General features: G+C 40.7%; 1 protein-coding gene across 1 annotated transcript; it reads left to right on the plus strand.

Moving 5' to 3' along the window:
- Nucleotides 1–603: 603 nt before the first annotated feature.
- On the plus strand, nucleotides 604–21,623 carry LOC311495494 (plasma membrane calcium-transporting ATPase 1-like). The gene is made up of 19 exons (XM_084554964.1): nucleotides 604–850; nucleotides 4,671–4,868; nucleotides 6,818–7,075; nucleotides 7,487–7,612; nucleotides 9,032–9,208; nucleotides 12,286–12,426; nucleotides 13,051–13,265; nucleotides 13,657–13,899; nucleotides 14,645–14,886; nucleotides 14,967–15,204; nucleotides 16,262–16,441; nucleotides 16,772–16,859; nucleotides 17,089–17,195; nucleotides 17,282–17,473; nucleotides 18,086–18,299; nucleotides 18,871–19,082; nucleotides 19,181–19,288; nucleotides 19,567–19,755; nucleotides 20,487–21,623. The coding sequence occupies exons 1-19, from the start codon at nucleotides 655–657 to the stop codon at nucleotides 20,868–20,870; spliced, it is 3,708 nt and encodes a 1,235-aa protein (XP_084411090.1). The 5' UTR covers nucleotides 604–654; the 3' UTR covers nucleotides 20,871–21,623.
- The last annotated feature ends 1,146 nt before the right edge of the window (nucleotides 21,624–22,769 follow it).

Here is a 22,769-nt window from a genome sequence, read left to right on the forward strand (position 1 = left end):
TTAAGGCTGTGCTGACTGATTGACACAGATTACAGCTAAAGGCACAGAGGTCGCAACCTGCGAGGAACAAATGTAAAGACTTTTAGTTCACCAACGAGCAGGCACAAACCTCTGCCCCTCACACGATTCTGTGTTCACACTGTTTGAGAGGAATCCACAGGTTGTGTTAACTCTGAGTGGAGTGGAGATGGAAGTTAGATTGGGTCTGTCAGAGGTGCCATTCTCAATGAGGACATTTCTCTCATTTATGAACTGATATTTTATGTATTTTACATAACTTGAGTCATTTTGAATTATGATTATTGTACTATTTCAAAACCTCAAAAATCCCAGGAATGAAAGAGAAGTAGTAACTTCTTCTAACTGACATTTAATCTTTTGCTCGAAAAAGTAAAACTACAATATGTTGAGACGTAAAACTATCAGAATCTTTCCACTTGTACCTTTTTTATGTTTTAATATACATCTACATTCTACATTTTTCTCCTAGTCCAAGTCCTACTCTTTTGTTTTTCCAGTACGCCTCTGAAATGATCTTATCTGTCTTTCCCCCTACAGTCACAGAGTCCCCATCAGGCTAGATCTGCACCTCAGGCCTACCACTGAGTTTATGTTTATTGGGAAGGCCTCTGTCAAGTCCTTAAGCAAGGAGACATGGCCAACAACTCTTTTCGTGGGTCCAAACATGGCCGACGTGGTGAGGCCAACCACGAGACTGAGTTCAGCTGCTCACTGCAAGAGCTACGCACGCTCATGGAACTAAGAGGACCTGAAGCAATAACTAAGATCCAGGATTGCTATGGAGACATTAATGGACTGTGTGCCAGACTGAGGACGTCACCTATTGAAGGTAATTAAGTTCAGGTGCTTTTTTTCTGTGTCCGCTTTGTGTCTTCACAGACTGTTTTTCTAACTCAGCAAGGCTGTTGGCGAGCTGGAGTGTAACAGCACAGATATGTTTTTGCTCAGCCACTGGCAGTGTCGTCTTCCACAGTATGAGCACTCCTGAGCATTTTACATATTTTTCATTTCATGTAAAGACACAAAGCCCTTTTTGTACAGTCTTGTGAGGGTCCAAAAGGGTCAGAGTGACGTTTTGTCACGTGAGGGTGTACACAAGCTTCACAACTACACAACCATCATATGAATAACTACATGTCCACGGTGTTCATAGTTGTGTGTGTGCTCAATGGAAGCTCAAAAGTTTATTAACTTGTTAAGCTTTATGTTTCTCATTTGTAGGGCAGGTTCTTCTTATTAGGTCATCTGGTGACTCATCCATAACTGGTATCTTTTCTAACACTTCTTCCCTGTGGTAACACTCAGTGTCTCTTCTCTAAGTAGCTGATTGAGGATCTTTAGTTATCTGATCCCTGCACAGCAGGAGGAAGCTATAAAAAAGACCAGCTTTCAGTTTCCGCTATCCAAAGTGTCATTAATAAATGCAACTGGTGCACCTTTTCACAAATGTATAATCAAGGTTTACGTGTCATCAGATGGTGTTATCACAAAGGTCACCATCTGAAGTCTGCAAAGCAATGGCACAAACCTGTCCTGCTTTGGTAAACCCTGGACAGAGGAAACTGAAATCGTGTTTCCCTGTCCCAATCATTAAAGATACGTTTGGAGAAAAAAAGAATCAGCATCTTGTGGGGTGGACATAGAGAGAAACGTTAGAGTAGAGGAAACATAACGAAGGTGGAGGTAAGAATGGATTAGCCTGGTGTTACACGCCATTTGGATTTCAATATGGGGCATGCCTCAACGATAGAGAGAAAACCAATACTTCTGCTCCCAATTGGATAGTTCTAGAACAAATGAGAACAATTTTGTTGTAAACAAATTCAACTCCACAGTGCTCAGATGACATGGATTACTATGTCACTGTTACTCTTCCGTCCATCATAGCTGGACCAGCTTTCCCCCTCAAAAGTGTTGTGGGCTAAATAATGATTTAATTATCAGCAAAGTTTGTATGCAAACGCAATGGAGTCAATTAGGGGTAGTGAAAATGAGCTGACTTCGACAGCAGTTGAGCCACAAGGTACAGGAGGGGTTATTGGTAATTGTACTTTTGTACATGCTCATTTCTTTTATTTTTTTATAAACATTTTTTAGACAATATTTATTGTATATTTTAAAAAAGCTACAGCTACAACTAAACATGTATTTTGCATGTAACTGTGTGTAATGATATTTACATCACTGGACATCTGATGAACATCTTACTAATTAAATCAGCAGAGGGCATATTTGTTTTAATCTCAACAGTACTTCAGTCTGGCTTGAGGGCCAGTTGACTGTGTTCTGGACAAAGTTAACTGTGGCCTGCAGCCTCTGTCGAGCCTGGTTTTCTCTTTGCCAGCTCCAGGACAGTATGAGATGAATACATTGTGTTCCACTCTGTAAATATTTAATTCTAATTAAGAGTTCAAGCGCAGAATTCATTGCAACAAGGACACAGTTAATTCTATTGTTTTAGAAGCATCTTCAGTAATGTTTTGTGGCCTAATTAAAAACGGCTTGAAACGTGTTTTAGATGTTAATTGTATTGCAGTCTGGTGGGGCTGACGTTACACCATAACAACAATAGCTTTATGGATGAAAAAGTTGTATACACTGAGGTATATACAAATTTAGAATTAGAGGTAAGTGAGCACTGGCTTTAGCTCAATGTATTTTCAGCAAGCCATCAATGAGTTTGGCCTTTTACTTTTAATGCTAAACTTAGACCCCATGATCCGATTGTGACTTCAGGTTGAGATATAACTCTCTCCTTCTCTTAATCAACAGCTTCCCCTAAACCAAAATCTAATAATTTTTGGGAATATCCATCTGGTTAAAAGTTGATTTCATTACATCTATAAATCAGTTTCACTTAATTTAAAAATAAATGAAGTGAAAATTAGACCTGAATACTGACCCACAGGCAGTGGATTAAGCGTGTCTTAGTAGACTGTGTTTCATATGTCTGGCCTTTGACATTTTCTTCCTCATCATTAATTCATTCAGTCTGTCCGTCTTGCACGCGCTCAATAAACACCTTCAGTGATTGACTCCTGCTGACAGAAAGAAGTAAAATGTCAGCATCAGCTTGAAATCACCATTACACTGCTTTACTTCTCTGTGTGTCTCTGTGGGGGCAGCTGAGGACAGATAGCTGCCTGACGACTTTCGTTTTTAGATAACACGAGGAAAGTGCTGGGTTAAAAACCTTTTCAAACTGTCTGAGCTCCAGCGGCTGCAGTGTCTCTTAAGGGATTTGAGCATGTCCTGACATGTTCTGTTCCAAAAGGAAACCTCTTCCGCTCTCTGCTCCCACGAAACCCCAAACCACACAAACACAAGGTTTGATACACTACCACATTTTGAAAAAATAAGGTCAAATGATTAGATATAATATAATTTGTTAAAATTTATTCTCAATGTGTCATATTTATTCTCAAATTTATTCTATTTATTCTTTATTTTACACAGTCTAAATTGATCCTTAACGATGATGTAGCTTCACCCAAAACTATATTGCCTTTATACTGATCTCACTGTCTCACAGGATAAAAAGCTGTTGTATCTCACTATTAAGAGTTTTTGTATGGAAATTGTAGCAAGGTGCATTTTTACCAAGTTGAACTCAGTGTATATGTTTGGCACAACTTGCTAGAGTATTAAGAGGACAAGACAACGTGTAGTAGATCAGTACATGACATAGCCTGTGGAGCTGCAGTAGCTGCAACGTACACTTTGAATTCAGATAGTTCTTGCAGAATGTCAGTTTTCTTATTTATCAATACCCTATAATAACTTTATTTTAAGAGTTACACAGTTGCCCCAAGAATAACATTTTATTAAAATGTTAATCTGGTTTTTGTATGTACTCTGAATAAGAATAAGAATAAGAAAAACCTTTATTTGTTTGTTGTTTTTATACTGAGGGATTTGATAAATCACCAAGTGGGTTTATTCTGTGTCATTGCATCACATTTTGGAGGTAAAACCAAAGAAAGCGGTATGTACTGCTCACCTACCTCAGCAGGATTCAGCTCTGTGATAAAATCAGCCCAGATCTCGTCCTCACACTGAGGAAATGTACATTATGAATCATTTTTGTAAAAAGAAAGGGGACACTATGTTTTTTTTTTCCTCCAGTGTGTGACAAACACCCTCAAGGTCACATTGCACAAAAAAATGTGTGCATTTAAAAATATTTTTTTCATAGAAGCAGTTCACATCATTCAGATTGCCTGCCATTTGAAACTGGTAATTGGTGAGCTATTACTGGTTATACCATTATTTATAGCTTTACACCAATCACAAGACAACAGATCTGTCTGTTGTTTCATTTTACTGTTTTTTTCAAAGAAAGATTTCTAGTAACATTTTTATTGAAAAGACTTCTGTTAGTCAGTACAAAGTCTGGCAAACTAGTAATGTAGAGAGGGAGACACTGGAGGGCCTGTGGTAAATAGGTTAAATAAATTCAAATATAATCAAATTTGACTCAAATTCCTGCGTCCTGCAGTAACTGACAAACATGAGTGATTTTCTTTTCATAGTTAAAATTAAGTGTTTACTTGAATAAACAGATATTAGATCAAATGTGAACTCGATTTAGTGGTGAAATTGGGCTCAGGGGCTCAGGATTAATGCTGTTTTTGTTTCTCCCTCTGCAGGTTTAGATGGAAACTTGGAGGACATCAATAAAAGGAAACAGGAATTTGGACAGAACACCATTCCTCCTAAAAAGCCAAAAACCTTTGTGCAGTTAGTGTGGGAAGCACTGCAGGATGTCACACTCATCATCTTGGAGGTGGCAGCCATCATTTCACTAGGCCTTTCTTTCTACAGTCCACCAAATGCCGAGAGACAGAGTAAGCTGCTCTTTTTATTTTTAATAGTCACTCTGTTTGTTCAAATGAAAGCTTTACATGTGTGCAAAGTGTTTGGGAACCTGTATTATGAACCTGTGTGAGACAGTAGTAGAGATGCCTATATGTGTATAATCTTAAACTAGTGTTTCATATTTCTCATCAGTACTATATTTCTCACCAAGAACATGACAACTTTTGGATTATCCATGGTCTCTGCAGAATTACTAACTTGCTTACCTTCCTGAATAGCTTACACCTTACCTCAGGTTTTACTTGTCAGAATTATGTTTTAGTGCCTTTACTGACATCTTACATCTTCATCATAGATCAGTAAAACTGTTTTCTTACAGGAATGTTGCTTATGACATGGGTCTATTAAAGGAATTTGTGTCACAGACAACAAATTCATCACACAACATAACATAAACATATTAAGGAGCCATGTTTGAAAATACTTCTTCTGTGTTTTGGTGCCTATAAAAAAGTGCATTAGTTCCTAGCACATATAAATGTGATCATTCAAGGTTGATCCATTTGGCCCTAATGATTATTATTTTTAGTGTTATTATTACCTGGATTTATGGTCCTCAGTAATTCAGTATGACAAGCTAATACACTTTAATGATAAACAATGGATCTGTGCTGAAATAAATACGTCCATTTGTACTTAATACATTCTAATTTTGACCTCATATGTAGGAGAGAAAGCTTTCCAGAAAGGGAGATGTGTATTTATTTTGTTAGTTAGCTATAAGAAGAGTTTCCATCACTGATACAAAGGTCCATTTAATCAAGCCAGGCTGCCCCCAACTCTGTGTCAAATGAAACCCTGTCTTTTATATGACTTCATATGGACTGTCGGATGTGGCTTAAGTGTTATATTCTGTACAATACCAGTCAAAAGTTAGGATATTTTCTCATTCAATGTTTTTTCATTGTTTTTATTATTATTTAAGACATCAAATATGTGAAGGCAAACATAGAATGTTGTAAACACAAAAGTGTTAAACCAGAATAGGATTTGTATTTTAGATTCTTCAAGGCAGTCACCTTTTACTACGTTCTTCACAACACAACTGATGGTTTAGAACACATTAAGAAGAAATTCCACAAATTCACTCTTTACTCTTTACACACTCACGGACCATGTTTCACGGGCGAACTGAGGTTCCGGTGCTGAAATGCAGTGTCTTTTCGTCTCCAAATGCTCTACATTAGTCTCATCTGTCAACAAAACATTCTCTCAATAGTCTTTTGGAGCAAACTGCAGACAGGCAGAAATGTTCGTTTTGGAGAGCAGTGGCTTTGTCTTTTGTTGTTCAGTGTTCTCCTGATATGGCATTCACAAACATCAACACTACACAGTGCGAGAGAGGCTTTGCTTAGAAGTTACCCAGGGTTCTTTTGTGGCCTCTCGGAATATTATGTCTTGCTTTTGGAATGATCTTTGTTGATCCTGCGGAGGGTAACAGTCGCCTTAAATCTTCTTCATTTGGCCACAATTTGTCTGACTGTGGATTTGTGGATTCCATTCTCTCTGGATGTGGTTTTGTAATCTTTTCCAGCTTGATGAGCAACAACAACTCTTTTTCAGATGTTCCCAGAAAGCTCATTTGTCTGTGTCATTATACACTTCCATAAACAATTGTTGCGATGATCAGACTGTGACGAATCCCTGATTGTTTTAAACAATTTAGAGCGTTGAACAACACCTGAGTCTATGTAATATTGGCCAATTTTCCTGAATAAACAAATACAGAAGCATAATATTTCTGTTTCATGAGCTTCAATGCCCTGCCCGATGGTTCTCTTAACAAGAACAAAGCTATCTGTAGGGAGCTCTCTGAGGAGCTGAGTTGTTGATAGGAATAGTACAAACTTAAAAAAAAATATCCCTTTGAAACATAAAAAAGAATACTACAACTCCAGCATCTGTTGTCTCTGTTCAGACTGTGGCAGAGCAGCTGGTGGTGTAGAAGATGAGGGTGAGGCGGAGGCCGGCTGGATCGAAGGAGCTGCCATCCTCCTGTCTGTGGTGTGTGTGGTGTTGGTGACGGCCTTCAATGACTGGAGCAAGGAGAAACAGTTCAGAGGCCTCCAGAGCCGCATCGAGCAGGAGCAGAAGTTCACCGTGATCCGAGGAGGGCAAATGAACCAGATCAAAATCTCGGAGATCGTCGTTGGAGACATTGCACAAGTCAAATATGGTGAGAGAGCAAAAACCATGCTGCACCGTTCTATGGCAGAGCTTTCCACTGATTCAAACACAACTTTCAGTTTATCTGTTGACCCTGTTATGATCAGAGCTGCATATCAACACTTTGTGCTATTGAAATGTGTCTCTTGCACTCTTGCAATCAAGAACTAAACAAACATAATTTTATTGATTTATTCTTTTATCAATAGTAGAAAAAATATGTTTATTCATGAAAGTAAAGTATCAAACTAAATGTTGTTTTGGTGTAAGTACTGAAGGTCTGGTTCACAGTATAGTGATTCATGAAACTGAGTTAGTTTAGTTCTCCTTGAACTGTCACGTGACAGATGATATCATGTTGATTTAACAAAAGGGAAGGATGGGGGTGAGCAGTTATTAACTGTGTGTGTTGGCGTTCTAGGTGACCTCCTCCCTGCTGACGGCATCCTGATTCAGGGCAACGATCTGAAGATTGACGAGAGCTCGCTGACCGGAGAGTCAGATCATGTCAAGAAGACTCTTGACAAAGACCCCATGTTGCTGTCAGGTGCATCACTCTTCTCCATTTACATCAAATTACAGCCAAGTTCAATGTGACCTCATTGTCAGCTCTCACCTGCCAATTTCTGAATCTGTTAAATCTGATCCTCCCTCTGGTTTTCACAGCTACCGACTGAATCTCTTCTTACAACTATGAACTAGGACTCAAGCATTGAATCACCATTAATGGCATGGCTTGCAGTGAATCACAATTAGTCACATTTTTTTCATGTTTTAATACGTTAAAATGTGAAAAATATTTAGGCATTGAAATTGTATTAAAAGAAGACAATTTAATATGATGTGAAATATCCCGTACAGGCCACTGTCAAGCATGGTCTGTCCCACATTACAGGGCTTGCATACAATATTGTAGGATGGATATACTCCAGTCGTAGCTACACTCAGTCTGACATTGACTCTACACTGCCTTTAACTACTAGTGATTCACGGGGTTAGATAGAACCAGCGTTTTTCTTCATCTTTATAGCAGTTTGCTTTGATGAGCACAATATTTTTATGTGAGACAATGTGAAAGAAACTGAAGAAATCTTGACAGGTAGCTCCAGGCTTCACCCATTAGGGCCCTTCTTGAGGGTAATTACCCACTGGGTACCTCATAAGAGAACTACATGATCTGTTTCTCTGTATTTTTGTAATTTTTGTTCCCGTGTTTTTAAAGCATATGTTAAGAGCCCGCTGCTTACATGGCTAACATTATACCAGCGTATGCAGCTGCTGGTGCATCCATGTGTTTAACCAATCAACTTACACTTGTTTTTTACTGAAGGTTTCTCTTGTGCCGAGAAAGTAACTACACGGAAGTTTGAGCTAAAAAGAATTCCTTTAGTGCGAACAGACAAGGGGAACTACTGTTTTTTACAGCCTGGACCTTATTTCTGGCATAAAATACGATTCACCCATATACATTTTGTGTTATTTGTAGTCGTTCGGGAGCTATTTAGATCTGAGTATATCAATATAGTGGGAGTGACTGGGGCATCGAAACGCAGCCTCTAAATAACGCATTATCTGCCACGAAACTCGTTCATTTCACAAAAGTATGGTAAACGATCGTATTTTATGCCAGAAATAAGGTCCAGGTTGTAATAAACAGTAGTTCCCCTTTAAGGGGGGATACTTTCTTAGTGTTGCGTGAAAGTGTTTATAGATACCCGTAACTGTTTCTCTTGCTTGTTCAAGCTTTGCCAGCACACATTCTGGCAGACAAAGACAAGAGGTACATCTGACCACACAGAAAAGAGCATATAATTAAGCAGGCCACAACAACCTTGCCAAGACCATGACATGTTACACTGAGGCCACAGGTGTTATTTTGTGATATGTCATTCCCACGACCAGAGGAGGTTATAGTGCATTAGTACTTTAGGGTAAAAAGTTAAAATCTCCTCTCTCTCTCCCTCAGGTACCCATGTGATGGAAGGCTCTGGCAAGATGTTAGTTACTGCTGTAGGTGTCAACTCTCAGACTGGAATCATTTTTACACTGCTTGGTGCTGGTGAAGAAGCTGATGGTGATAACGAAGAAAAGAAAGACAAGAAGAAAGAAGAGCGGAAAAACAAAGACAGGAAACACACCAAAAGTAAGTACACTCACATACAGCCATACCGATGGAAAGAAATACTGGCGGGTCCAGATCCTAGCCATCTGGGGGGATTCAGTGTCAAAGTGCAAAGTTTGTTGCATTGAGAAGCTAATTCTCTCCTGAATGTCTGCTCTGAACTTGAGACCAGAATGTCAGATTGACAAATGTTATACAGCGTAGTTTCATTTTTGGGGCATTCCATATGAATGAGTATCTAACGGCTATTGCATGTTTCCAATTTACAGTATAGCAAATTATATTTATTTTGGAATTACATTCTTGACCATTTCAATGGCACTCTAATGACTGTATAAAAGGAACACATACTTTGTCGCCACACTCCACCCAGAGCTCTGCGATGACCAGACCAGCTGCTACTGGACCTCCCCAGATCCACGCTCAGAAACAGGGGCTATAAAGCCTTTTCGGTGGTGGACCCCAAAATCTGGAACAGCCTACCCTTTTATATCAAAGCTGCCCAGAGTTTGGAGCATTTTAAATCATTGTTGAAATCTCACTTCTTCTCGCTGGCCTTCTGTTTAAGTTGAGCAGGATATCTTGGATTTAATTTTGCCAACACAGTTTTTTAATTTAATTGTGTTTAATTTGATGTTTTATTGCTTATTTTAACTCATTTGGATCGCTTTAGAACGGCTACAGTCAGCTACTGAGCTGGTGTTGCGCAGTTCTTGTGAGGACTTGTCTCCAGGACACAGCAATTGTCAGGCCAGGTGAATCAACAGTAGCTACACTGGCAGAGAAATCTGTGACGTGGGCTAATTTCACTCATGTTAATTTAGGCTTGTTTAAAAAGAAGAAAGAAAAATTACATACTTGGACAAACGTAGGAGTTATCTGTTACAGAAGAAAATTTGAGCAACAGAGATTGTGATCAGGTACAAAATGTAAAACTGGATGTGCACCCAGGCATTACCTCGGTGACGGGCATGATTTTGTCTACAGTATTTAGTAGATGGACCTTTGTGGAACCATCCCCACAGCATGACACTGCTACCAACATGCTTTGTGCTAGTCTATGTACCCAAAGAAACGGTAAACTACATGACTTCTTTTATTGAATGAAAAGGATTATACCGTTTGATGAAGAGATTCAGGAAATGATGTTTAAGTAAGTCTAAGTTTATCTCTATGTTAAGATTTTGGCTAATTGTAATAACAATTTCAGTCAATTAAAACATAGAATAGAAAAGACATAAATGACACATGGCAAGATATGCAATAACTAAGAAAGTCTAGAACTCAGTCACTACTATAACAAACTATAATAGAAAAACTAAATAGAAAAACATGTCATTGGGTTTAAACCATTAAAACAAAACGTGAACTATATTCATTCATTCATTCATTCATCTTCTGTAACCGCTTATTCCTGTTAAGGGTCGCGGGGTCTGCTGGAGCCTATCCCAGCTGTCATCGGGCGAGAGGCGGGGGTACACCCTGGACAGGTCTCCAGTCTATCGCAGGGCCAACATAGAGAGACAGACAACCATTCACGCTCACACGCACACCTACGGCCAATTTAGAATCCGTGAACTATATATAAAACAAACTTTGATAAAGATGATCCAACTAATGGGGAGAAACATTTTTGGGAGCAATGTCCAGAACACAATGTGAGCACAACGTGGTCTGAGACTATGGTGGGCCACCATAGGATTACCATTGTATGGAAAACACTGATGTGTAAATGACAGAAGGATTTCAGCACAGTCATACATTTTCAATTTCTACATGTCTGTTACATGATACTTACCTTGCTCTTTGGGTAATGCAAAATCTTTACGTTAACAAACAAATGTATTGTTAAAGTGGTCCCCTCCGAATTCAAGTTCAAGTTTAAAGCTTCATTCAGGTGTCAGGTATGGGGCTGTCCAAAGCAAAGCTGTGTCTTTCCATTTGTTTAATGTTCAGATCTAACATTATTATCCTTATAGTCAATTGGTCATTTATTCAGAATGTTACCTCTGAAAGGAAATCTCAGCGAATAATTAGATAAGATGTCTGCTACAATGGGTGAAAAAGAAGACAAGGAGGGTAGGCAACACTTCTTCTTACTCTGCAAGTTACTGTGTTTGACTGAGTGGATCCAAAAGTTGTGCTGAACAGCAAGCATCTTCAGTCTGTCTATGGTTGGCTGATTCCTTCATACCTGTACTGATCGCTGTGGTTCCTGTTCGTAGCATGAACAGAGTTTTGATAGTTTTGCTTGTCTGAAAGTAGGAATGTTTGTTCAGTAAAACTGAGAGATCTGTCACAGCTGGAGGTTTCTGTGAAGAGGAGGATGTGCTGTTTTTGAACATCATGGTTTGGAACACAATCACCTTTGCTGTTGCTTTCTGGTGTCCATGCTGGGAACCATGTAATGCAATTCACTTGAATCCAGCTAGCAAAAAGTGGTGCTGTGATTTTAAAGGTGGATGTGATTAGATTCCTGGTGTGTTTGCTCGTGTCTTTTTGTTTGTTTGTTAGTTTTTTGGTCATTGGCAGTTCCTCCTGGTTCCTCTTGGTCCCTGTGGTCCTGCATGGTGTGTAAAGTGCCCCTGTGGTCTGAGCAGCAGCAGGTGCTCCTGACTCTGTTGATGGTGATTAGAACCAAGCAGATTATCAGCCTTAAGCTCGGCAGCTGCTTTCTTCTCTTGCCTGCTGCTGCTGCCTGCCTGTCCACTAATAACCTCATTACTGAGATGGGATCAGCATGCTCTCTCTCTCACACACACACACACACACACCTGCAGATACCCCCACTCTGTCACAGAGCAGTTGACTGAGCAGTTGACTTAGCTTGTAGTGATTGTTACTGTGGTATGAAGACAGAATGATTACACCATTCTTTCTGGTTAGCAGGTTTGTTAATTATATATTATGCAACATAGCACAACAAACCTACACTGGGATTAAACCACCTACATGCTGACACACTGCACCACGGCCCTGCCTTTCACTCCAGAGTGGTAACTTATTTACCTAAAGACACTTGCACTGCCCCTGCACGGCCAGTGGGGGTGCATAGGGACGTAAGACTTGTAACAACTGAATTTCTTTGAACTCTGTAGGCAAAAATAAGGATGGAGGCCCCGTGGAGATGGAGCCACTCAATGAGGATGGAGAGAAGAAGAAAAAAATCCTACCGAAGAAGGAAAAATCCGTTCTCCAGGGAAAGCTGACCAAGTTGGCTGTGCAGATTGGCAAAGCAGGTACAAACAGATAAGAATGCAGAACAAAGATGATTACTGATGAAGAGATTACTGGTGAATATAAACTATCAACAATATATGCACCTTGCTGTCTTCCGCCATGATTAAAAAAAATCCACTCTCCTTTATTATAAAGGTATATTGTCCATTGTGGAAGAACAGAGGGGATTGTACTTTCCTTTGTTCTTTCTCCTCTTGATTTATTATTGCGTCCTCCATGATATGCACTGATCTTACTGAACCAAATTTACCCAGCATTTCAAAGTAGGAAATCAGTCTTTAGAGTTTTATACTGATCAATATTCAGTTCTACTTTCCCAAGAGGGAGTAAGGACATTTTATCACTTGAATAAATTGTATGAAACATCCCCAACAAACCAAAATATCTGGATTTTTAGGAGACATGTAGATGTGCTGTGTCTTACAGTCTTGCAGTCGACATACTGCAAAGGATAGACTTTATTAATCATCTTTGATCCTTTGAATCACTGTGTTGCAGATCCAACGTGCACTGCACCAGAATAGACTGTAAAACGATTATAGACATCACAAACTATATAAACTCTTGCCTGTCTTTGACTTCCTGTCTCTATTTGTCTCTCTCTGTCTCCTATCCGCCTTTAGGTCTGTTCATGTCTGGTTTCACTGTCATCATCCTCATCACTCGATTCCTGATCGATACCTTCTGGATTCAGGGGGTCCCCTGGGCCACTGAGTGTCTGCCCATCTACATACAGTTTGTAGTCAAGTTCTTCATCATTGGTGTGACGGTGCTTGTGGTGGCTGTGCCTGAAGGTCTTCCTCTGGCTGTCACTATCTCTCTGGCATATTCTGTCAAGGTCAGTTTGTTGTGGCATTATATAATGTAGTTTGTTAACCTGAACACTATCTGTATACGGTTGTCTATATACATCAACCCTAATAGCCTGAACACACATAATTGTATGATTGCCTAAAAGTTGAAATTAGTTTATGGTGATCATTATAGCATGTTGAATAAATCCATAAACTGTAGCTGTATAACAGTATATATTGTTTTGTAGTTTTACCACACAGTGAGAGTGCAGTTTTTACACTTCTCCTCCCTGACTGGTTGGAGCAGTATCTTGTGCTGGACAATCCTTAATCAAACATAGTTCACTGATTACTAAATACATTATTAAATGCTTATCTTAGTAATTCCAGATAGTCTTCTCAGACTCAGGTAACACTGCTCTCTCATTTTGTCAGAAAATGATGAAGGACAACAACCTGGTCCGTCACCTGGACGCCTGTGAGACGATGGGCAATGCCACAGCCATCTGCTCTGATAAGACAGGCACACTGACCATGAACCGCATGGCGGTGGTGCAGGCCCACGTTGCAGGACACTACCACAAAAAGGTGCCAGACCCAGACCTTATCCCTGCCAAGATCCTGGACCTGCTGATCCTCGGCATCGGAGTCAACTGCGCCTACACCACCAAGATTATGGTAAGCTGTAAAAATAGCTGTTCATTCAGGAAGCTCTGTGATTTAAGCATTTAGCTGAGCGGACAGGTTGGTTTGGAGGGCTGCCATAGCAGCTCAGGACTCATCTGATCACAGTCTCCGTGATCCACTACAAACAGACAAAGAGGTTCAGTTAAAAAAGCAGAAATGACTAGAAATTATTTTCATTATTATCAATTAGTTAGAATTGTTTTCTGGTTTAAATCAACTTAGAGATCAACTGTTTAATCTAACAGTGTACCGTCACCTATCAGATAAATGGAAAAAAAAAGACAAAACAATAATGCCACACGGAATTCTCAGACCTGCCTTATTCTTTAATTTTATTTGCCAATGAGAATTCTCTTACTGTAAATGATCACTAGCTGAAAAGACCGGAAACCAGCAGCCTACAAACATATTTTGTGTACACTACAAGACCAGTTGAACAAATCTTCAGTCCGCTTTTTCAGACTGAGACTGTATTTTACTAAATTAAATCAAGGAGGAACAGTTATTTTACTGTCTTCCTAAACTCAACCTAAATCACACTACAATAAATTCTTTTCATAACAAGATGTGAGGTACGTTACAAAAAGGAGCCAGAGCTCAAAGGAAACCAAGAGCAGGATCTTGTTTGCAGACTGGACGGATATTATTGCAGTGTAACTTCATTTGTCAGTTTTTATTCCTGCATCATGTAAAAAACCTTGTCTCAAAACATTGCCTCTGCTACTCCTTCCTGTAGCCTCCGGAGAAGGAAGGTGGGTTGCCTCGGCAGGTGGGAAACAAGACTGAATGTGCCTTACTGGGACTCACTCTCAACCTACGCCGAGACTACCAGACCATCCGCAACGAAATCCCAGAAGAGAAATTATTCAAGGTGTACACCTTCAACTCTGTGAGGAAATCTATGAGCACTGTGCTAAAAAACCATGATGGCAGCTATCGAATGTTCAGCAAGGGAGCATCCGAGATTCTGCTCAGGAAGTAGGTTTACTGGTTCTGTTCACACAACTCTGCTCTGCTCAGGTACATGATGATCGTATAACGCTGTTGTGTGGTTCCAGGTGCTGTAAAATCCTGATTGCCAGCGGGGAGGCCAAAGTCTTCAAGCCAAGGGACCGCGATGACCTGGTGAAGAAGGTGGTTGAGCCAATGGCATCAGAAGGACTAAGGACGATCTGTCTTGCCTACAGAGACTTTCCTGCTACTGATGGGGAACCTGACTGGGACAATGAGGCCCAGATTCTTACTGGCCTCACATGCATTGCTGTGGTTGGCATTGAAGACCCAGTACGACCTGAGGTATGCCATTGTCGCTGTCACCCCTCCCCTCCCTTCACAAAGCGAGACTCACTACTCTTAGACTAGTACAGTATTATGTGATGAAAGCTATTCTTTTTCATCCCATACACAAACGTGAGGGTGATTGGCTACATTAAACCTCATTTTGTAGTCACCACTGAACCAGAATTTCTTCTGCACTGTATCTTTTTTTTTTTTAAACAACTAAAATACACCGATCAGCCACAACATTAAAACCACTGACAGGAGAAGTAAATAACATTGACCATCTTGAGATAATTCAGTGTTTTGCAGCTGGCATTAATGTGGATGTTACTTAGACATGTACCACCCACCTAGACCAGACCAGGGACCCCACCCCATAGCAATGACACTCCTTGATGGTGTGGGATGATCCGCAGAGGCCCCTCCCCTCAACCCATAGAACCCAAAGCCCCCAACATTCTGTTGCCAGACACCACAGGACAACCTCAGAAGGACCATGTCCATTCTCTGATGAGTCACAACTGTTTTGGAGGCACAAGGGAGACCTACACAACAGTAGGCAGGTGGTCATAATGTTATTTGTGACCTGATTTGTGTCACCTGATTTGTGTCAGTGTGTGTAGATGATCAGATCATCATCAGTTGCACTTTTACGTCCAAACTTTCAGTGTTTCTGACCAACCATCCCTGAGACAGGTAGGAGGTTCAGAAATAAAGACTGAGGCATCCACAGAAACGTAGAAGCACAGGAGAACAAAGGTTACAGAGGACCAGAATGCTGACAGAACAGTAAATACAAGAACTGACTGGAACTGTGACTAACTGCATACATAAACCTAGTTTGCCTTCTGGCAGAGTGAAGATGTGACTTGAATGTGACTCTGCACAGTTAGTGAGGGTTTGCTCAGACTCCACTCCTGCAAACAAGGACACACTAGAAACACAGAAGAGTGGGGAAAGTGGGTGAAGGCAAGGAGGAAGGCGATGGAGAAGCAGAGGGTATGACATCGAGAGCACTTCATAAAGCCCAGCATGCATCACAGCTTGTTTCTTCTTACGTTGTTGCCATCAGGTACCAGAAGCCATCAGAAAGTGTCAGCGAGCTGGGATCACTGTCCGCATGGTGACCGGAGACAACATTAATACTGCCCGAGCCATCGCCATCAAGTGTGGCATCCTTCAATCTGGAGACGACTTCCTGTGTTTGGAGGGAAAAGAGTTCAACCGACGGATTCGCAACGAGCTGGGAGAGGTTAGGCAAACGTGGAGACAGAGGACTAGATTGATCCCAAGGGGATCAGCAGATTAATGTGAAAACAGAACTCTGCACACACGTGTACACAACAGTCAAGTGATAATATGAAGGACACAATGTAAGGATGCTGAACTCTGCACATTATATATTTATGCTTAGTTCCATTGCTTGACAAGAGGACGGAGAATGGTTGATGGATAATTATTTTTGTAAGATCACAGTCTATGCCTTAGTGGACACACCTTCAAACGTAAAACTAATTTATTCATTTGAGTGAATGTTTTGCAGCTGAACTGACATACTCTCGTCTCTTCTCTTTCTCTGCAGATTGAGCAGGAGCGCATTGATAAGATCTGGCCCAAGCTGAGAGTACTTGCCAGATCATCTCCAACGGACAAACACACACTCGTAAAAGGTTAGAGATGCTTCACCCTGGTCAGAAAAAGGGGGAGTTGTAGATTATTGATGGCATTTGTTTCATTTCAGCTCAGTATGACAGTGTCTGCTCATTTTGCTGTCATTAATGGATTTGTGAGATTCTCTGCTCTGTTCCAGTGTTCGGGTGTGTGTCACTCGGACTCACCTTAGACGCACTTAAGACTCTTAAGTGTGTCTCAACTGTTTATATATTGTTGTCTTGTCAGGGATTATTGACAGCACCGTGCTGGAGCAGAGCCAGGTTGTCGCCGTAACTGGAGATGGAACAAATGATGGTCCTGCCCTCAAGAAAGCGGACGTTGGCTTTGCCATGGTAATGACTGTCCCTGATGTGATCAAATGTATTTAGCTACAGTTTGTTAAGAAGTCTTTGAATAATCTGCATAATGTGATCTGCAGGGCATCGCAGGCACAGATGTGGCGAAGGAGGCATCTGACATCATCCTGACAGATGATAATTTCAGCAGCATTGTCAAGGCCGTTATGTGGGGGAGGAACGTCTATGACAGCATCTCTAAGTTCTTGCAGTTCCAGCTCACTGTCAACGTGGTTGCTGTCACCGTGGCCTTCACTGGAGCCTGCATTACCCAGGTCAGAGCCCCCTACAAACCTTCGCTGACTACACAGGGGCTGAACAAAATAACTTTAACCCCTGGTTGTCTGATATCGAGGTCCAACCCACAATTCACCACTTCCATGTAGTCTTGTTGAAGCAGGTTAGCCCAGTTTTGGGCATTGTTAGTGTCAAGACAGGATCTTACTGACTGATGACTCAGTGACTCTGTTGAGGCAGCCCTAGCTGGCTTGTGGGAACAATTTGGTGGTTCAGTGTTTTGCTTCAGTACATTTTGGCACTCGAAGCCACTCACATCATAGATGGATTCTTGAACTACACCATACTTCTGTCTTATATTAGAAATGTCTTATTCAAGGATGTATAAGCTTAGGTGCAGGCAAACAACATTACTGATAACATCAGAAATGTAATATACCGTAGATATGTCGATATGAAAAAAATCACAACCAAAAACCTTCATGAGATTCATGAAGCTCCAAATTCGGAAGTTCATTTACAGCCTACTTTTCATATCTAACCCAGCATTTTAAATTCCTGTTTTTGGCATATTCCCTGTTCTAAATGACAAAAACGGGTTTGTGGTGCTGACTGACACAAACTGTAAATGTGTGTGTGTGTGTTTCCAGGACTCTCCTCTGAAAGCTGTGCAGATGTTATGGGTCAACCTCATCATGGACACCTTTGCTTCACTGGCCCTTGCCACTGAACCACCAACTGAGGCGCTGCTCCTCAGGAACCCGTATGGCCGTAAGAAGCCACTCATTTCCCGCACCATGATGAAGAACATTCTGGGTCATGCCGTCTACCAACTGACCTTAATCTTCGTCCTACTCTTCCTCGGTTAGTGAATGCACTGCAGTACATACAAAAAAGAAATGATGGATTAAATTGAGGTAGTCTGAGGTATTGAGGTATCAATCATCAAACTATGCTATGAAAGCTACGAGATAGTCTGATTGGCTTTCTTTTTGGTGTGTCTTTCTTCGTGTCTTCTTGGTAAATGTCAATGGATTAATGGCAATGGTATGTACAATATTTGCAGAATGTCCTGTATATAGTGTACATTTACCTGCATATACTGTACATAACCAATTGCTCTCTGTATATGAAGTAATGTTACATTATCCAGTTATTATTTTTTCTGCTCTCCACTCTTCTACATATTTGCTTATTTCTTTCAGCTATGTATAGCTAATACCTAAAATCATAGTAAACTAATAAACTTAAATTAAGGGTATTTTAACAGATTTTCCTGCTTAGATTAAGGCACAAAACATGTAAATACTGTTAAATAATCCCCAAAAAGTGAGTTTGTGCAGAACATCTAGATGTACTGCAGTGCAGTAATTAATCATCTTCGTTTTGTCTTAAATCCCAGTATTAATGCGTCAGTTCCATCACCCTTTCACAGGTGAGAAGATTTTTGACATCGACAGTGGCAGAGACGCACCCCTCCACGCCCCACCATCTGAGCACTACACCATCGTGTTCAACACATTTGTCCTGATGCAGATCTTTAATGAGCTCAACGCCCGCAAGATCCACGGAGAGAGGAATGTCTTTGAGGGTGTCTTCAAGAACCCCATCTTCTGCTCTATCATCCTGGGAACATTAGTCACACAGGTCACCTTTGAACAGAGAAGAAGTTGTCACATTTGGTCAGTTTCCCATTGTTGAAAGACTGTTAATCTTTATAATATTGTCACTCTGTCGCCCTGTAGTTCATAATCGTGCAGTTTGGTGGTAAACCATTCAGCTGTGTGGGTCTGACGGTTGACCAGTGGCTGTGGTGCATCTTCCTGGGCCTCGGCAGTCTGTTGTGGGGACAGGTGAGAGACTTTATTTGACACTAGATCAACTTTATTTTGAGAGCAGTTAGAAAGTTAAGAACGTTAATTTCACACCTTCTTAGATTGCTTTAACAGTGGTAACAAAACAGAGCAAAGGAGTTTATCATTTAACAAGGATGCTTTCCAAATGATGGTCAAATAAATCTGTAAAATGAGAACTAACGACCAATATGTCAGCAAGCCATCAGGTCATTTTAGTAACATTTTCAGGCCAAGCAGGTGACACTGATGTGGGTGTAATATTTGCCCCCTCTCAGCTGGTGTCCAGTGTCCCCACTAGCTGGCTGAAGTTCCTGAAAACAGCGGGTCATGGCACACAGCGGGAGGAGATCCCTGAGGAGGAACTGGAGGAGATGAAGGACCTGGATGAGATCGACCATGCTGAGATGGAGCTGAGGAGGGGCCAGGTGCTCTGGTGCCGTGGCCTCAACCGCCTCCACACTCAGGTATGGTTTCACTCTTAAAGGAAAATTCCACCTGGTGCTATTCTCGTAATATGTCCAGTCTGACTATGGCTGCCATATGATGATTTAGCCTTGTGGGCAGCAGACAGTCTTTCAGGGATTTTTTTGTAGCCATTTGATATCCTGGTCAGGACTTCCTGTTCATTGTCAGAATACAGTCAGAATAGCAGCCTGAAATGTAATAATTGTTTCACAAGTAGCCAGATTTCACTCCCTTAACAGTTTTTGTTTAAGGTATTTGCTTGATAAATGTGATGTGTTAGCTTGCCTGCCCACTGGGTATGACCTGGGTAACCAAACACAACCTGAAATTTTACCAGTTACAAGCCCTGTACACAGCCTGCAAACATCAAAACCAGAAAGTTTCTGGCACCAAACCCTTGTCCCTTCCATACAGCCCCGAACAGACATTTGTTCATAGAGATTACCACCAGAACTAACAGTTAGCTGTTCATCTACACATGCCAGTTTGTCCCCGTTGTGAGTGGGGGTCAGTGTGTGCTAATGCTATTGGAGGCGTCAGTCATCGGTTATTTCACTGCAATGGTTGAGGTAGAATCAAAGATAACAGATGAGGATTTGGATTGTCAGACCAGTGGACAGTAGAGAGTCACACTCAGATAGAAAAACATCAGAAATTTCCTGTAACACTGCTCCCACACTGTGCTCCTTGATTTAAACCCTGAGCTGACGGTCTCCCTCTCATCCTTCAGATCCGCGTGGTGAATGCCTTCAGAGACAGTGTGTCTCCCTACGAAGGTCTGGAAACACCTGAGTCTCGCAGTTCCATCCACAACTTCATGAGCCACCCTGAGTTCCGTATAGAGGACTCAGAACCTCAGATTCCGCTGATTGATGAAAACGAGAGCGAAGACGACCCCCCCACCAAGCGAAACTCCGTCAACATCCCGCCGCCGCTGACTGGACTGTCTGCCCTACCACCTGCTCCGTTCTCACCTAATGTGAACAACAATGCATTGGAACGCATTGTCCCACTGCATAAGGACACCTCCAGGTCTGGCCTGATCCCGCCCAACTCAGCGGGGCTGCCGCCCTGTCCGGGCAGTCCCCTACACAGCCTGGAAACATCCCTCTGAAGCCCCACCCCAAGACCTGGCTGCTTCCAGTTTTTGTGGTCTGTTTGTACTGTGTTTGCCACGACGAGCTGTGGCTCTTCTTTGAGCCGAGGAATGAAAAAACTTTTTTTTTTTAAAGACTCGTCTGATTGGTTCTCTGCAGGAGTTCACCTGCTGGTTTTAAAGATCCAGGAAGCAGAAATGTTTCGTGTTTCATGTCCGTGGTTTTGTTCAGAGTGACAGTGGCTGACACAGACTGATGTTTCCGTCTTTAATAGACAGGAACTCTACAGTTGTTGTTTAGAGTGTTTGTGAGGTGATCGATCAATAATCAATTTCTAATGTGTAAATATTTCTGTTGAAGTAGGCAGATTTCATTAGCATTGTTTCCGTTCGTCAGCAGATGAGCTGACATGTGCTGACAAGTTCAGGTTAGTTCTGTGTCGAGGTTTAACTGAGGATCTGACTGAAGTGTTTAGTGTCAGTCAGTTTTAATGAGAGGTGGAGGTTTATTCTTACAAAGATGTGTGTTTGTAGACAGAAAGGTGTGAATTAATGTTTAATGTTCTAGGATTTTTTTAAGAAAATGTTTTAGGCTGTTGTGTAAAAGAAATATGTAAAACCAAAAGATATTAAAAGTTAAAAAAACACCTTCCGGAGCAGGATGTTTGTGACGCAGTCTCACGTCAGACAGAAAAGGAAATGTTGTCATGTGATGATAAAGACAGCTTCTACTATAGACAACAAATGAGTAACTATCCTTCATGAAGAACTCACTACATTATGGTACCTTCCAGTTTGAGGCTTCACATGTCACCCTGCGGGACACTCTGGTGCTGTCTCAAATCATTAAAGCTATATTATTGAAGGATCAGACAAGAAGTCAGTAGAAACAGAATCAATTTTTATTCCAGTTTATAAATGTTTTTTCAGTCAAAATAGGACATTAAGACTTGCTGAGAGTCTAATCAGCACTGGTTGTCTACTTTGAGCTGGATATGGGGTTCATAGTTAAACTAGACAGCAGACTTCTGACTTTGGAAGTCAGGCAAGAACACAACAGAAAATAATGATATGCTAAAATGATCTTACACATACAGAATTAACTAATTTGAGACTGAGAAAAATATCAAAATAAAGTAGTAATCTTACAGTTTTTACCATTTTGGAATAACTTTAGAGTTATTAAAAACTAGAAATAATATTGTTTTCTGACAAACGCATACATATTTTTAGAAGTAATTTGTAATATCTGTATCATTCTACATAAAATGAAAAAACAAAACAAAAACTAATTTGACTGTGACTTGAGTTCTTGGTACAAGGCGCTGAAGGTTGCTCGGTACAACCAGAATGAAACGATCCAAACAGTGGCGTGTTTTTTTTTGTTTGTTTGTTTTTTTCTTTTCTGTTGATTAGCCGCCTGTTTGTTCTTTACAAGTGTTTCTCTCTCCAGACTCAGGGTGTGAATGGTGCCAAAATGTTTTGGGTACAGATGTTAAGTTGCATGGCTGATAAATGCTCACTCCAGCTCCACTCTTTAGACAGGGGTTTCCAGTTCTACATGAAAAGCTTATTTTACTCGTCTTTACAAATTGTTTGTGTATGGGCATTAATATATACATTGTACAGCTGTTGTAGGTTAGCTGATCACTGGTTAGAAGCTAGACTTTTCAACAATTCATACATTATGGTTAACTATCAGTTACTTTCATTTAACATTTTTCCATCTACAAAACAAAACTACCCCAACTCTGAAAGGTTATGTTTAACTGAAATTATTACATTTGGCTAAGAATCAATTAGAAGGTTGTGTGAAAAAGTAACATAGCTGTTTATTTATTACTTCAATATTTTTTTTTATTACGAGCAGTTAGTTGAGAGTGTGAAAGTGGAATGTATGTTGATTGACTGAAATAA

This window comes from Chelon labrosus (genome assembly GCF_963514085.1).
Source record: "Chelon labrosus genome assembly, chromosome: 11".
Lineage (NCBI taxonomy): Eukaryota > Metazoa > Chordata > Actinopteri > Mugiliformes > Mugilidae > Chelon > Chelon labrosus.

Bases quoted from the DNA above. Each gene is read 5' to 3' on its own strand.
- LOC311495494 (XM_084554964.1), top strand. From the start codon at position 655: ATGGCCAACAACTCTTTTCGTGGGTCCAAACATGGCCGACGTGGTGAG. The intron at 7,613-9,031 runs GTGCATCACTCT...TCTCTCCCTCAG, and splicing joins AGACCCCATGTTGCTGTCAG to GTACCCATGTGATGGAAGGC. The intron at 13,266-13,656 runs GTCAGTTTGTTG...TCATTTTGTCAG, and splicing joins CTCTGGCATATTCTGTCAAG to AAAATGATGAAGGACAACAA.